The following is a 14,174-nucleotide window of genomic DNA, read 5'->3' as shown; positions in this document are numbered from 1 at the left end:
TCTATCCACTTTAAGAGAGACTTAAGGGTGGTGGTTTGAGATAAAACCAGGACATATCAGTTATGATGGTTTGAAGGAAAAGTGTAAACTGGCAGAGTAGTTGAGAATGGTGAATAGGAGTATGACTAGACAGAAGACAGTAGGGATGACAAGTTTTTGGGGTGCAATTCAAGTTGGGCTAGCGTCTGGAATGAGACTGAGGCCTAATAAAAAGGAGCGTCCATACAGGAGTCCAAATGGGCTGTACCCTGTAGCATCCCGGGGACAGGCTCTAATTCTGAGAAGGGCAAGAGGTAAAAGTACCGTCCAGTCCTTTTTAAGTTGGAGGCTGAACTTGGCAAGGTGTGTCTTTAAAAGACTATTAGTCCGTTTTACCTTTCCTGAAGATTGAGGACAGTAAGGGGTATGAAGGTTCCACTGAATACCAAGAGGCTGAGAAACTGCTTGGGTGATTTGACTAGTAAAGGCTGGTCCATTATCAGACTATATAGACGTGGGAAGGCCAAACCGAGGAATTATGTCTGACAGAAGGGAAGAAATGACCGCGGTGGCCTTCTCAGACCCTGTGGGAAAGGCCCCTACCCATCCAGTGAAAGTGTCTACCCAGACCAAGAGGTATTTTAGTTTCCTGACTTCAGGCATGTGAGTAAAGTTAATTTGCCAGTTCTGGGCGGGAGTAAATCCCCAAGCTTGATGTGTAGGGAAGGGAGAGGGCCTGAGAAATTCCTAAGGAGTAGTAAGATAGCAGATGGAACACTGAGAAGTGATTTTTTGAGGATAGATTTTTATGATGGAAAGGAAATGAGAGGTTCTAAGAGGCAGGCTAGCAACTTATAACTTACATGGAAGAGGTTATGAAATGATGACAGAATAGAATGGGCCTGTGAGGCTGGAAGGAGATATTTTCCTTGGTCCAAGAACTATTTACCTTGTGTGGGAAGAGATTGATAGGTGGCAGTTTCAGTTGGGGAGTAGGTGAGAGTGAGTGATGAGAAGGAGAAAAACTGGCCATAAGGGACAGAAGTTGGAACGCTAGCTGCTCCTTTAGCTACCTTATCAGCATAAGCGTTGCCCTGAGCGATGGGATCTGACTCCTTTTGATGGCCCTTGCAGTGAATGACTCCAGCTTCCTTTCAAAGTAAAGCAGCCTTGAGAAGAGTTTTTATTAAAGAGGCATGAATAATGGAGGACCCTTGCGTAGTGAGGAAACCTCTTTCTGCCCATATAACAGCATGGTGGTGCAGGATATGGAAGGCATATTTAGAGTCAGTATAAATATTAATGTATAGTCCTTTTGCAAGAGTGAGGGCCTGAGTTAAGGCAATGAGTTCGGCTTGCTGAGAGGTAGTGGACGGGGGCAGAGCAGTAGCCTCAAGGATAAATGTGGAAGATACTATAGCATAGCCTGCCTTTGCTGGTGAGTAGTGATTAGGCCTGGTTGAACTGCCATCAATAAACCAAGTGTGATCAGGGTGAGGAACATGAAAGAAGGAAACATGGGGAAATCGTGAATGCCAGGTGGATTAGAGAGATACAGTCATGGGGGTGTGGTATCAGGAATAATTTGGGAGGCTGGATTGAAGTCCAGGCCAGGAACAATGGTAATTGTGGGAGACTCAAAAAAGAGTGAATGTAGTTGAAGGAGCCAGGGAGCAGAAAGTATATGCGTCAGGTGTGAGGAAGAAAATAGATTTTGGAGGTCATGAGAACTGTAGAGAGTGAGTTGAGCATAGTTTGTGATTTTGAGGGTCTCTAAAAGTATCAGGGCAGTGGCAGCTGCCACACGCAGACATGAGGGCTAGGCTAAAACAGTAAGGTCAAGTTGTTTGGAAAGAAAGGCTACAGGGTGCAGTCCCAGGTCTTGTATAAGAATTCTGACTGCATAGCCCTGTACTTCGGCTGTGTGTAATGAAAAGGATTGGGATGAGTTAGGGAGAGCTCATGTGGGAGCAGCTTTTAGGGCTGTTTTTTACGGATGGAAAGGAGAGTGAGGAAAGGATTTAGGATTTATGGGGTCAACTAGCATTTCTTTTGTGAGTTTATATAATGGTTTAGCCAGGATGGTAAAACTAGGTATTTAAAGGCAGAAGTATCCAACCACGCCCCAGGAAGGAAAGGAATTGTTGTTTTGTAGAAGGGGTTGGGGTTTTGGAGATTAGCCAGACACGATTAGCAGGGAGAGCACATGTATTTTTATGAAGAATTATGCTGAGATAGGTAATGAATGAGGAAGAAATTTGGGCTTTGGAGGGGGATACGCAATATTCTTTTGAGAATAGATGTTGGAGGAGCAGAAGGGTGTCCTGTTGGGAAGATTTGTAGGAGGGGCTATAAAGTAGAAGGTTGTCAAAATATTTAATAAGGTGAGAAGCAGATGGATGGAAAGAGAGTAAATCATGAGAAAAGGCTTTACTGAAGTAATGAGGGCTGTCCCTAAAGCCTTGTGGCAGTACAGCCCAGGTAAGCTGCTGGGACTGATGGGTGTCAGGGTCAGTCCAGGTAAAAGCAAAGAGAGGCTGGGATGAGGGGTGCAGGGGAATAGTGAAAAAAACATCTTTAAGATTAAGAATGTGGAATAGTGAGTTGTGGAGGAAGGTATTGAGGACAAAAGAGTGTATGGGTCGGGCACCACAGGGTGGACTGGCAGAACGATTTGGCTGATAAGGCGCAGATCCTGAACTAACCTGTAAGACTTGTCCAGTTTTTGGACAGGTAAAAGGGGGAATTTTAAGGAGCGTTTATAGGCTTTAAAAGGCCATGCTGTAATAGGCGAGTGATAATGGGCTTTAATCCTTTTAAAGCGTGCTGTGGGATGGGATATTGGCGTTAAGCTGGGTAAGTGTGATTAGGTTTTAATGGGATGGTAAGGGGTGCATGATCGGTCACCAAGGAGGGAGTAGAGGTGTCCCATACCTGTGGATTAAGGTGGGGAGATACAAGGGGAGGATGCAAAGACGGCTTTGAACTGGGGAAGAGGGCAGCAATCGGGCGTGGCTATCACCTAGGAATAGTGAGGGAAGCAGATAATTTAGTTAAAATGTCTCCACCTAATAAGGGAGCTGGGCAGGTGAGGATAACTAAAAAGGAGTGCATAAGAGAATGTTGTCCAAGTTGACATCAGAGATGGGGAGTTTTAAGAGGTTTAGACGCCTGGCCATCAATACCCACAACAGTTATAGAGGCAAGGGAAACAGGCCCTTGAAAAGAAGGTAATGTGGAGTAGGCAGCCTCCATATTGATTAAGAAGGGGATGGACTTACCCTGCACTGTAAGAGTTACCTAAAGCGTCCATGATGGTCCAGGAGGCTTCCGAGGCGATGGGGCAGCATCAGTCTTTAGCCACTAAGCCGAGAAGATCTGGGAAGGAGTCAGTCATAGAGCCTTGGGCCAGAGTTCCAGGGACTCTGGGAGTGGCGGCCGGGTGAGCTGGAGAGTCCGATTTCCAGTGGGATCCTGCACACATGGGACACAGCTTGGGAGGAATCCCAGGCTGCGGGCATTCCTTGGCCCAGTAGCCAGATTTCTGGCACTTGAAGCAAGATCCCGATGGAGGAGGTCCTGTAGGAATGTTTGACCACTGTGGCTTAGGCATTTTGAAGTTCTTGTGTGCTGGAGATGTGGCTGGGGTTTCTCTCACAGTGGAGGCAAGGAATTGCAACTCAGAAATGTGTTGCTACTTAGTTGCCTCTATTATTGTACATCTTGAAGGCGAGGTTAATTAAGTCCTGTTGTGAGGTTTGAGGGCCAGAATCTAATTTTTGGAGCTTTATTTAATGTCGTGATCAGATTGGGTAATAAAATGCATATTGAGAATAAGACAGCCTTCTGATCCTTCAGGGTCTGGGGCTGTAAAGCATCTCAGGGTTGCTGCCAAACAAGCCATGAACTGGGCTGGGTTTTTATATTTGATGAAAAAGAGCCTAAACGCTAACTGATTTGGGAGAGGTCAGATAAAGAAAAAGGAGCATTAACCTTGACTATGCCTTTAGCTTCCTCTTTAAGAGGAAATTGTTGGGCGGGTGGGGGAGGACTAGTCGCAGAACAAAACTGTAAACCGGACCAGGTGTGAGGAGGGGAGGTGATAGAAGGATTATAGGGTGGGGGAGTGGAGGCTGAGGAAGAACTGGATCCTGATTCAGTCAGGTGGGGAAAGACCTGAGAAGTAGCAGTCTGGGTAGGAGGGGAGAGGTCAGATGGGTAGGTAGAAAAGGAAGATTGAAAAGACTCAGCGACCCTTGGGGTTGGGACTGAGGGGACAGGCGGGAGGGAAAGGAGGAGGATTTGGGATGAGTCGCACTGGGAACAGAGACTAGGGAGTGACGGATGATGTGTAAAAGAATGCCTGGACGTCAGGCACCTCAGACCATTTGCCCATTTTACGACAAGAATTACCTAGATCATGTAGGATGGAAAAATCAAAAGTGCCATTTTCAGGCTATTTGGAACCACTGTCAAGTTTGTAGTGGGGTTAAATGGCATTGCAGAAGAAAATAAGGCATTTAGGTTTTAGGTCAGGTGTGAGTTGAAGAGGTTTTAAGTTTTTGAGAACACAGGCTAAGGGAGGAAAAGGAGGAATGGAGGGTGGAAATTTGCCCATAGTGAAGGAGGCAAGGCCAGAGAAAAGAAAGGATAGAGACACGAGAGAAGGGGTTGGGGGTGCTTGCCCCCCAGAAAAGCGGTGATTGCCACTAAGGGTGAAGGATCAAGGCAGGCATCCCTGCAGTGATCAGACACCTCTGAAACATGGAATAATCAAGCAGGCATCCCCACAGTGATTAAACACCAAGGGGAGACTGTCTTCCTGAGTCTGTGACTGGCGCCGGAGTTTTGGGTTCATGGATAAAACGTGTCTTCTCTATCTCTACCAGGAAAGGAAAGGAACTGAAATTAAGAGAAGGCAGAGATTGAAGGAAGGCGCCAAGATTGAAAGGAGAAAGAGGCTGAGGGACAGTGAGAGAGGTTGGGGAAGAGAGTAAAAAGTGGCCACTTACCTGATTTAAAATTGGTGAGATGTTCATCGGGCTGGTCGGTCTGAGGACCAGAGGTCATAGGTGGATCTTTCTCATGGAACAAAGAGCAGGAGGACAGGGGATTGATCTCCCAAGGGAGGTCCCCCAATCTGAGTCACGGCACCAAATGTCACACGCATCCATGTGAAAAGACCACCAAACAGGCTTTGTGTGAGCAATAAAACTTTTTAATCACCTGGGTGCAGGTGGGCTGAGTCCAAAAAGAGCGTCAGTGAAGGGAGATAGGGGTGGAGGCCATTTTATAGGATTTGGGTAGGTAGTGGAAAATTACAGTCAAAGCGGGTTGTTCTCTGGTGGGCAGGGGTAGGGGTCATAAGGTGCTCAGTGAGGGAGCTTCTGAACCAGGAGAAGGAATTTCACAAGGTAATGTCATCAGTTAAGGCAGGAACTGGCCATTTTCACTTCTTTTGTGATTCTTCAGTTACTTCAGGCCATCTGGATGTTTATGTGCTGGCTTAGGCTCAGAGGCCTGACAATACGGTTTATTGTCATATGGTTTAAGTCATATGATTTATTGTGACAACTGTTGGTACTGAAATATAAAGCAAAAAAAAAATTTTAAGACAGTTTAGAGTCAGAAAATGTAGCTAAGAGCAGGTGGGCAACGTAGAACCCCTTCCTGTGGGTCTTCCCCAGACCTGGAACCAGAGTGTGGGCTCTGGCATCCTCTGCTGCCTCATAGCTAAAGGACAGGCATGTGCCATTGCCATCTCTGAGTGGTTCTGGGAGGGGTGGAAGTCTTGCTGAATAATGTCCCTCTCATTCACACCCAAATCAGCTGTGGGATTCCCTTAGCAGGTGACATGTGCCTGACTCTGCTCTCTTGCCTGCCTCTCCTAGGTAGACAATGACACCATCGACTATTCCAACTTCCTCACAGCAGCTCACGTGGCATCACGTGGCATCATCACAAGGAGGAAGAACTTCCGTATTCACCTCAGCTGCAGGATGCTTCAGAACACCTGGGTCAACACCATGTACATTGCTAATGACACCATCCAGGTCGAGGAAGTCCAGTATGGCAATTTTGACGTGAACATTTCCTTTTATACTTCCTCCTCTTTCTTGTATCCTGTGACCAGCCACCCTTACTATGTGAAGCTGAACCAGGACTTGTACGTTCAGGCTGAAATCCTCCATTCTGATGCTGCACTGACCTTGTTTGTGGACACCTGCGTGGCATCACCATACTCCAATGACTTCACGTCTTTGAATTATGATCTAATCCGGAGTGGGTAAGGAGTGTCTTTATGCGATGGCCTTAAATCTTTACTTGATAACTCAAACATGAGTAGCCCTAAAGGCTTAAAGAATGCAAATTTTGATGGACTGCAGTTCCCAGTACTTCAAGCTTAACTAGATCCCTTTCTACATGTAGTAACATCCTGTAGCTTTTACCTTTGAGGTGATTTTACTCTGTGTTCTGTATCACATCCCTGATTTCTCATCAGGTAGGATGACCATGTATCATCTCCAGTTAACATCTGGGGAGGTGGGTGTCTGGAGAATAGAACAGCTCAGCAGTGTTCACTCAGCAGGTTAGCTGTAAACTGGGATTAGACTCCAGGTGACTGAACTCCAGCCATATGGTTAAAAAGACCTACGTATAGTGGGAAAAGCATTGATTTGCAGCAGACCAAGTTGAAATGTCAGCTCTGCCACGTGCCAGTTGCATGATTCTGGGCCAGTGAAAGCAACTCTATGGCCCAGCTGCTCGCCTGTCAGGTAGGGATAATGACACACACATCGTAAGGCTGTTGGGAGGATGAGATGAGAGAGAGTGGACGGGGCACTGAGCACAGACAGTGTGCGGCAGGTGGTGCACCAGGAATGTGCACTGAAGATGGCAGGAGCCCTGCTGCCCTCCTTCAGTCTGGGAATAGAAGCTCTGGGAGTCCATGGTTCTAGTCAAGCTCAGGGGGTGCAGAGGTCAGGCCAGGAATGTCAGGCTGGGGCCAGAGGGTGTCCAGGCTGGGCTGCTCTACCACAGCCCAGCTTCCTGGGATGACTGCACGTGGATGAGGTGGGGTTTGACTCTTCTGCACTCACGACAACACCATGATGTGCAACTCCAGCCCCCTCTGAAGTCTCTGTTGATGGGTGTGTACCATGCTTCTTGGCTTACAATATAGACCTGGACACTTCAGTAGCCATTGCCTTCCAAGATAATTTATACCAATAGGGTAAAGGGTTCTGCTAGGAATTAGAAGTGGGTGGATTCAATTCAACACCCCCTTGATATGCTAAGCATAACACCTCTTCCCAGGCACAGTGTGAACATATGTCAGTTCAGTAAGCAGGTGTTGAGGCTCATCTTGTTCACAGTCTATGCACTTTGTTCAATTCACAGCAGCCCCCTTGGTGGCTGAGAGGAGGGGAGAAAGCTTAACCAGATTCCCTTTGTACAAAAAGTCATCAGGTGACATTTAAATTTGTGTGAATTGATTGACATTAATGAAAACGAGTGGGTGACTTAGTTCTTCCCTTCCAAAAGATCCTTTCTGGTCAAATCCTGCCATTTATATATGACAATGCAATTTGCTGGGAAGATGGGGATGTGTATGCAGGGGTAGATGCACCCTGGCTATATCTGGAGCACAGGGAGTTATTGGCTATCGCTGGCCATCAACAAGATCATGCACCTGGATGTACATTAGAATGACCGGGACTCCAAACACACCCTGCCCAGGCCCCACCCATACATTCTCTGTATTTGGCCTAGTGGGGCCTGGGTTACATTTAAAAAATCTTGAGTGATTCTGAGGTGGACTCTTGGCTGTGGCTTCGCTGTGGCATTCTGGTCTGCCTGAAGCCCTAAATGGCAGGGTTTGATGGCAAGTACAATGACTGCCCGGGGGCTTCTGAGTGACCCTGACCTTTTTCCCCAGTGTCCCACCTCTGAACAAGCCTCCAGCTATTTTTGATTCCTCCTTTGCCACTAAGGGAGTTACTGTGGGAAAAAAAAAAAATCTTGGTATTTGAGAGAATCTGGGTTGCCTATGGAGGAAAGAAGGAGGCTCTAGAAGACAGAAGGAGGGGAGCAGATCCTGGCCAGGTTCCCAGGCTGAGCCAGACTGCCCTGGAGACCACACCCACCACCCATGAGAAATGCCCATCCTAGGCCGGTGGGCCAACTTTCCTGGCTCTTCTGTTTGCCGCACCCTTCAAAATCCCACCCATCTATAATAACTAGGTTAGTGTGAGCTGCTTCTTCCATATCTTAGGAAAATTCCTGTAAGCATATCCTTAGGTTATTTTCCTTCTGACAGTGGCTGAGAGGAGGTGCCCAAGGGAATGAGGAAGGGGTTGATATCGGGGTAGGGGCTACTGGAGGGTTCGCAGGCCAGTGTGGAAAGTACAGTTGCATAGGGCTCAGGGCAGGCTGACGAGGGTCAGGAGAGAGAGGCCCTGGGAGAGGGAGGGCCAGGGCACTGTACTCAGAGTGCAGCCCAATGAGACACTGCTGGCCCTGACACCAGGAGAGAGAAGGGAAGGTCATTTCCTTTTCTGCTCTGTCTCTGGGTCCCGCTCCTGGGCGCCAAACTCCAGCTACTTCCCTGACTCACCAGGCTTACCTGGGTACATGGAGCGTGTGGTCATTGTGGAATTAGGCTGCAACCCACTATGCAGTATGGGGCCTGCGTGTCTATCGGGAAAACCCCCGCAGGCTTTGCTACCTAAAGATGGCGGTGAGGTACCAGAGCTGCCAGGATTTGTCTGCAGGCCCCACAGTGAGTGTCTGATCCACACGTTCTGACAGAAGGAAAGTCAGGTGTGCAGGAGGCAAGGGCAGTGAGGACAGGCTGTGGAGTTCCTCACCTGGCATAACTGAGTCATGAAGAAAGAATTGGGCCTTGGTGAGAGCTAAAGGGCTACTGTTCTCTTCCAGATGCGTGAGGGATGACACCTACGGATCCTACTCCCAGCCGTCTCCTCGCATTGCCCGCTTCCGGTTCAGGGCCTTCCACTTCCTGAACCGCTTCCCCTCCGTGTACCTGCGTTGTAAAATGGTGGTGTGCAGGGCGTATGACCCCTCTTCCCGCTGCAACCGAGGTTGTGTGATGAGGTCCAAGAGGGATGTGGGCTCCTACCAGGAAAAGGTGGACGTCGTCCTGGGTCCCATCCAGCTGCAGACCCCCCCACGCCTAGAAGAGGAGCCTCAGTAGGTGGTCGCTCTCAGACCCCACTGCCCACCGGGGCACAGACCCCTGACTCTCGGGGACTTGGGATGTTTCTCTTGGTGTCATACTCCAACTCAAATTGAGCTCTACACTGTGCTGCACCTGGTCATACAGAGTTGAATCAGACCTGGTTCCTGCCTTCCCCAAGGCTCATGGTCCTTAGAGGACCCATTGCAGGGCGAGGTCAAGAGAGTTCTGACCTGGATGGCCCATAGACCTGACGTCCTAGAATCCATGCTTCTCACCTGTGAAATGAAAATGTCAATACTTACTTCTTAGCACTGTTGAGAGGGTTACATAAAAGAATTTTGGTGAAACTGCCTCAGCCTGTTCCTGGTGCAAGTCACTGAGTGCTTGGTAAATGGTAGTTTTTGTTACTCCTGTTGTCACCCATGTTAACAACACTAATGATGACAGTATTCCTCACAATGATAGTAACTATAACAGCAGACATGTTGACATCAGGGTCTAGACAGGGCCATGGGGATGCCAGCTGCATCGATTTGTCCTGACCGCTGGCAGGCTCCGCTCGGCACAAGCCATGTCACTTTTCTCCTCTGGAACAGGGAGTGCACCCGCTGCTGTGTTGCTGTGCTGCTGTGCTGCTGTGTTGCTGTGTTGCTCTGTTGTTGTGTTGCTGTATTGTGTGCTGCTGTGTTGCTGTGCTGCGCTGTTGCTGTGCTGCTCTCCTGCTGTGCTGCTGTGCTGCTCTCCTGCTGTGCTGCTCTGCTGCTGTGCTGCTGTGTTGCCTGAGCTCCTGTGCTGCTGTGCTGCTCTCCTGCTGTGCTGCTGTGCTGCTGTGCTGCTCTGCTACTGTGCTGCTGTGCTGCTGTGTTGCCTGAGCTCCTGTGCTGCTGTGCTGCTCTGCTGCTGTGCTGCTATGCTGCTGTGTTGCCTGAGCTGCTGTGCTGCTGTGCTTCTGTGCTGCTGTGTTGTTCTGTTGCTGTGTTGCTGTGCTGCTGTGTTGCTGTGCTGTTGTGTTGCCGTGTTGTGGACATGGATGAGGGAATGAATGTTCGCAGAGTGATGCCCAGGATTTCTGGCCCAGTCTGGGGCCAGGTCAATGGATGTGGTGGCAGTGGTATTGGGGATGGATAGGGCAGCAGTAGTTGTCCCAAACCCTCTCCTTGTTCAGGGCGCTGTCCATGGGGCATCTTTGACAGCTCTCTCTCTTCTTTATTCCTATTCAGGCCGTCTTTATGTCCAGCTGATTCCAGACTCTTTCCTCACTTGTTCATTCATTCGATGCATGTTTAATGAAGGAATGTTATGCACCAGGAGGCAGATAAAGTCTTGCAGGAAAAGATACAATTCAGAATAAGTCTCATGAATGGTGCATGCAATGGGGTTGCAGTGAGGAGCAAAGGACATCAGGGTAGGGCGATAGGCACCTGTGGGCACAGGCTCACTTCCCTCCTCTTCCTCCTGTTCCCTGCAGCTGCTGTAGTAGCTCACGTCCTGGAGGCCTGTTACCTGGGACTCTTGTAATCATTTCCCAGCTGGTCTAAAATGCCCAATTCTCTCCCCTCCCATCTATCTGGAGCCTCAGGCCAGATTTGTTCTGCCGAAGCCCAGTTCCCAGTTCCTGCTAAGAAAACCTTCCCTGACTCTCCTTGGCTGACAAACGTGAAATCTCTCTAGTCCGACAGTCAGCTGCCGTTTGGGGTCTGGCCTCAGTTTCCCATTCAGCACTTCCTTCTCCAAGTTTTTTATCCCTTCCCACCAAACAGTTCTGATTGTCTTTACCATGCCCAGGGGGCCACGGCCTTTACTTGTCTTCCTCTCCTCCTCTGCTGGACTCTGTCCTGGTCCCCACTCTATTATTGTGGTCTCCTATCCTTCCCAGACGTGTTGGTGGCTGACACCAACTGGAGACATCCAGCTCCCAGGGGAGCTATCACAGCACTGCTATCTCTGCTGGGGTCTTCCTGGCTGTGGTCCTGGCTGTGGTGGCCTTCACCCTGGGGAGGAAGACACATAGCACCAGTGGCCGGCCTCTGAGCTCCAAGATGTGAAGCGCAGAGAAGGTCTTTAGATATTGGCTCTGTCAGCCCAGGCACCCGAGAGAGGATGGAAGAAACAAGGGTGCAGAGCTTGGGGCCCAGCAGCACCTGAACTCCATTTGCCTTGGCACAGGTGTATGGTGGGGTGGGTGGAGGTGGGGTGAAGAAAGGTGGGGCCCAGGTTTTCCCCAGATCCAAAGGCTCAGTTCTGGGGCAAAATGTCAAAGGTAAACAGGTGCTAACGTCTAAAGTCTCACTTTTTTTTTTTTTTTTTTTTTTTTTTTGAGACAGACTCTTGCTCTGTTGCCCAGGCTTGAGTGCAGTGGCACAATCTCAACTCGCTGCAACCTCTGTCTCCCGGGTTCAAGCAATTCTTCTGCCTCAGCTTCCCTAGTAGCTGGGATTACAGACACGATAGACCATGCCTAGCTAAGTTTTGTATTTTTAGTAGAGACAGGGTTTCATCATGTTGGCCAGGCTGGTCTCAAACTCCTGACTTTGAGTGATCTGCCCGCCTAGGCCTCCCAAAGTGCCAGGATTACAGGCATGAGCCACTGCACCTGGCCTCTTTTCTGACCTTTTATAAGCTCGCTTCTTAGGCCTATAGCATAAATCTCAGCCTTTCCTTAGGGCAGAGCCAGCTGAACAAAGAACCTTTTTCAGAGTAAGTGTCAGTCTGGATACTGTTTACTTTATTCCCCCTAAGAACTAGATCCCTTCAAATTAAGCAGACAGGTGGGGGGGTTGTCATACAGAATGAGAAGGGACAGCTCGTGTGTCTTCCCAGTGTCCTTGGAGTGATTTTGTTCTTCCCAAAGCAGGATATGCAGGATGCAGCCTGGAGAAAGACAAGAATGCTAACTGCGTAAGTTTCAGTGGCTGTGATTGAAAATTAAAGATGATTGCCTCCATTTCTCTAGGGATCTGCCTATTGGTTTTTGACACATCATCTCCAGAACTGTGGACTGGGGCGGTTCAGGGAAAGAAGCAAACTCCTTAGGGCCCTTAGGAAGAGAGTCCTGTTTGCATGACGTCTCCAGAGAGAAGGAGATCGACAGGCGACCCAAGGAGCTCAGAAGAAACAAAGGGATGAGCTGGGTTCCAAGGAAGCAGTGAATTTGCCTAGAAAATCAGAGAGAAATCAGGCTCAGAACTCCTAGGTTAGGCTTGGCAGGAATGGGAGCATTTGTTTACTGCCCTGGCAGTGCCAGTGTTTGCTCCATGAAGCCAATCTCAGGACCCCTGTCCCAAGAGGGGACAGCTCAGACAACCTAACTCTGGATGTGTGAATTGAGCTGCATGAGATCCCAGCAGGGCAACGGCTACAGGGGAAACCCCAGGATGAGGGCACAGAGAATTCCAACAGAGACTTGGCCACAGCTGCCAGCTCTGACTAGGGCTGCCCAAGAGCTGCCCACCACCAGCAGCTGTGGTGAGAGGCCGTGAGCCTCCGTGGGATGCAGCGTAAGTCCTGAGGAGCTAGGGGGCCCCAGGGACTGTCTCTTGTTGGTTTCCATTCTCCTTGCCATCACCCCCCACACTCACCCTTACCCTCCCAGGCTGGGGCAGTTAAGGAAATCCTTGAGGGTCACCCTGTGACCATGAGTCTGCCCTGAAAAGCAATGTCAATACAGTGGAATGCAGGCACCAGCCCAGGACTGGATCTGAGCAGTTGCAGAAGAAGCAGGAACCTGGAGTGGTGTGCGGGTTTGAGATACACATCAACCACAGTAATGAAGTGGCAAGTCAGATCCGAGAATTCAAAAAAGTTCAGAGGCTGGGAACCCAACATGGAATCCCAACTCCCCATTCATTCATTCACTCATTCATGAATGTCCAGGTTGCACCCTGTGCTTGAGAAGGAGCAGTGGAGGCTGCGGGTCTCCGCTGTGAGGATGAGGGGGACCCTGGGGCTGGGGGCTCAGCAGGCTTGCCCTGAGTGGTCCCCATGGGTTCTAACCCCAAGCCAGGCTCTGTGCTTGAACCTGTGGATACAAAGAGGGGTCATGCAAGGGTCGCCATTATAAAGGGGAAATTTATTTCCACCGGAAACATTTCCACCTCCTGAAGTGTCCTTTCTCCTTAAAAAGAGCCCCAGTAGCCAGTGCTGCTTCACAGATAACCACCACAGTCTTAGCCACTTGGCAGCCTCTCAAGGAAGGAGGTAAGGGCCCCTTTATCAGCAGGGCCCAGCCAGGTGAGTGGCTAGTAGGGACAGATAAGTTTGGTAGCAAGAGACAGTAACGTCCAAGAGACAGGTGGAGCAGAAAACAGGGCCACTGGTGACAGGGGCTCTGGACTAAAGCTGTCAGAGTGTGACTGAGGGTCCAGTCACAGGGGACACAGAGAAGCAGGCTTGCTTGGGAGCACGGACTCGTCCCCCTCATCCACACCACACTCAGGGAGGATTGGGCTCACACCAAGTGGCTGTGATTCCCAGCAACTGAGACTGTGGTTTGAGGCAAGGGTGCTCAACGCTACTGCATATGAGAATGGCCCCGGGGCTTTTGAATCTGCTGCTGCCAGGCTGCACCCAGGCCCGTTAGATCAAAATCTAACCAGAGGGTAGGCCTGGACATTGGTGACCCACCAGACTCAGGTTGTTCCAATATTGAGAGCTGCTGGTTTAGGGCTCCTTAAATCCCTCTGAAAGAGTCCAGGTTGTGCCCTGAGCTGAAGAAGGAGCAGTGGAGACTATGGGTCCCTGCTGTAAGGATGAGGGACACCGTGGGGCCGGGGTCTCAGCAGGCTTGCCCTGAGTGTTCCTGAAAGATCTACTTTCCAAGTCCCAAAAGACCATATCAAAATACTACTGACCTAAAGTGCTTCATTTCTGCTGATTCACATTTGCCCCAGCCTCTGCCATCCATAAGAATATGCTGTAGAGGAAACACTGATTAAGCATCGTCTGCCAGCCTGGCACGCTGGACATAATCCTCTAATCCTCTGTGTGACCAGGT

General features: G+C 49.5%; 1 protein-coding gene across 1 annotated transcript in view; it reads left to right on the top strand.

The window, feature by feature from the left end:
- LOC105471399 (deleted in malignant brain tumors 1) overlaps window positions 1–9,526 on the top strand; it is a 93,823-nt gene extending 84,297 nt beyond the window's left edge. Inside the window, exons 38-39 of the mRNA XM_071068709.1 lie at window positions 5,871–6,265; window positions 8,920–9,526. Coding sequence (XP_070924810.1) covers window positions 5,871–6,265; window positions 8,920–9,196 — 672 coding nt within the window. The 3' untranslated portion in view covers window positions 9,197–9,526. The remainder of the gene's footprint in view (window positions 1–5,870; window positions 6,266–8,919) is intronic.
- The last annotated feature ends 4,648 nt before the right edge of the window (window positions 9,527–14,174 follow it).

The sequence above is a fragment of the Macaca nemestrina genome, chromosome 9 (assembly GCF_043159975.1).
Source record: "Macaca nemestrina isolate mMacNem1 chromosome 9, mMacNem.hap1, whole genome shotgun sequence".
Taxonomy (NCBI): Eukaryota; Metazoa; Chordata; class Mammalia; order Primates; family Cercopithecidae; genus Macaca; species Macaca nemestrina.
Note: the sequence above shows the minus strand (reverse complement) of the source record. Positions and strands in the feature narration are given on the sequence as shown.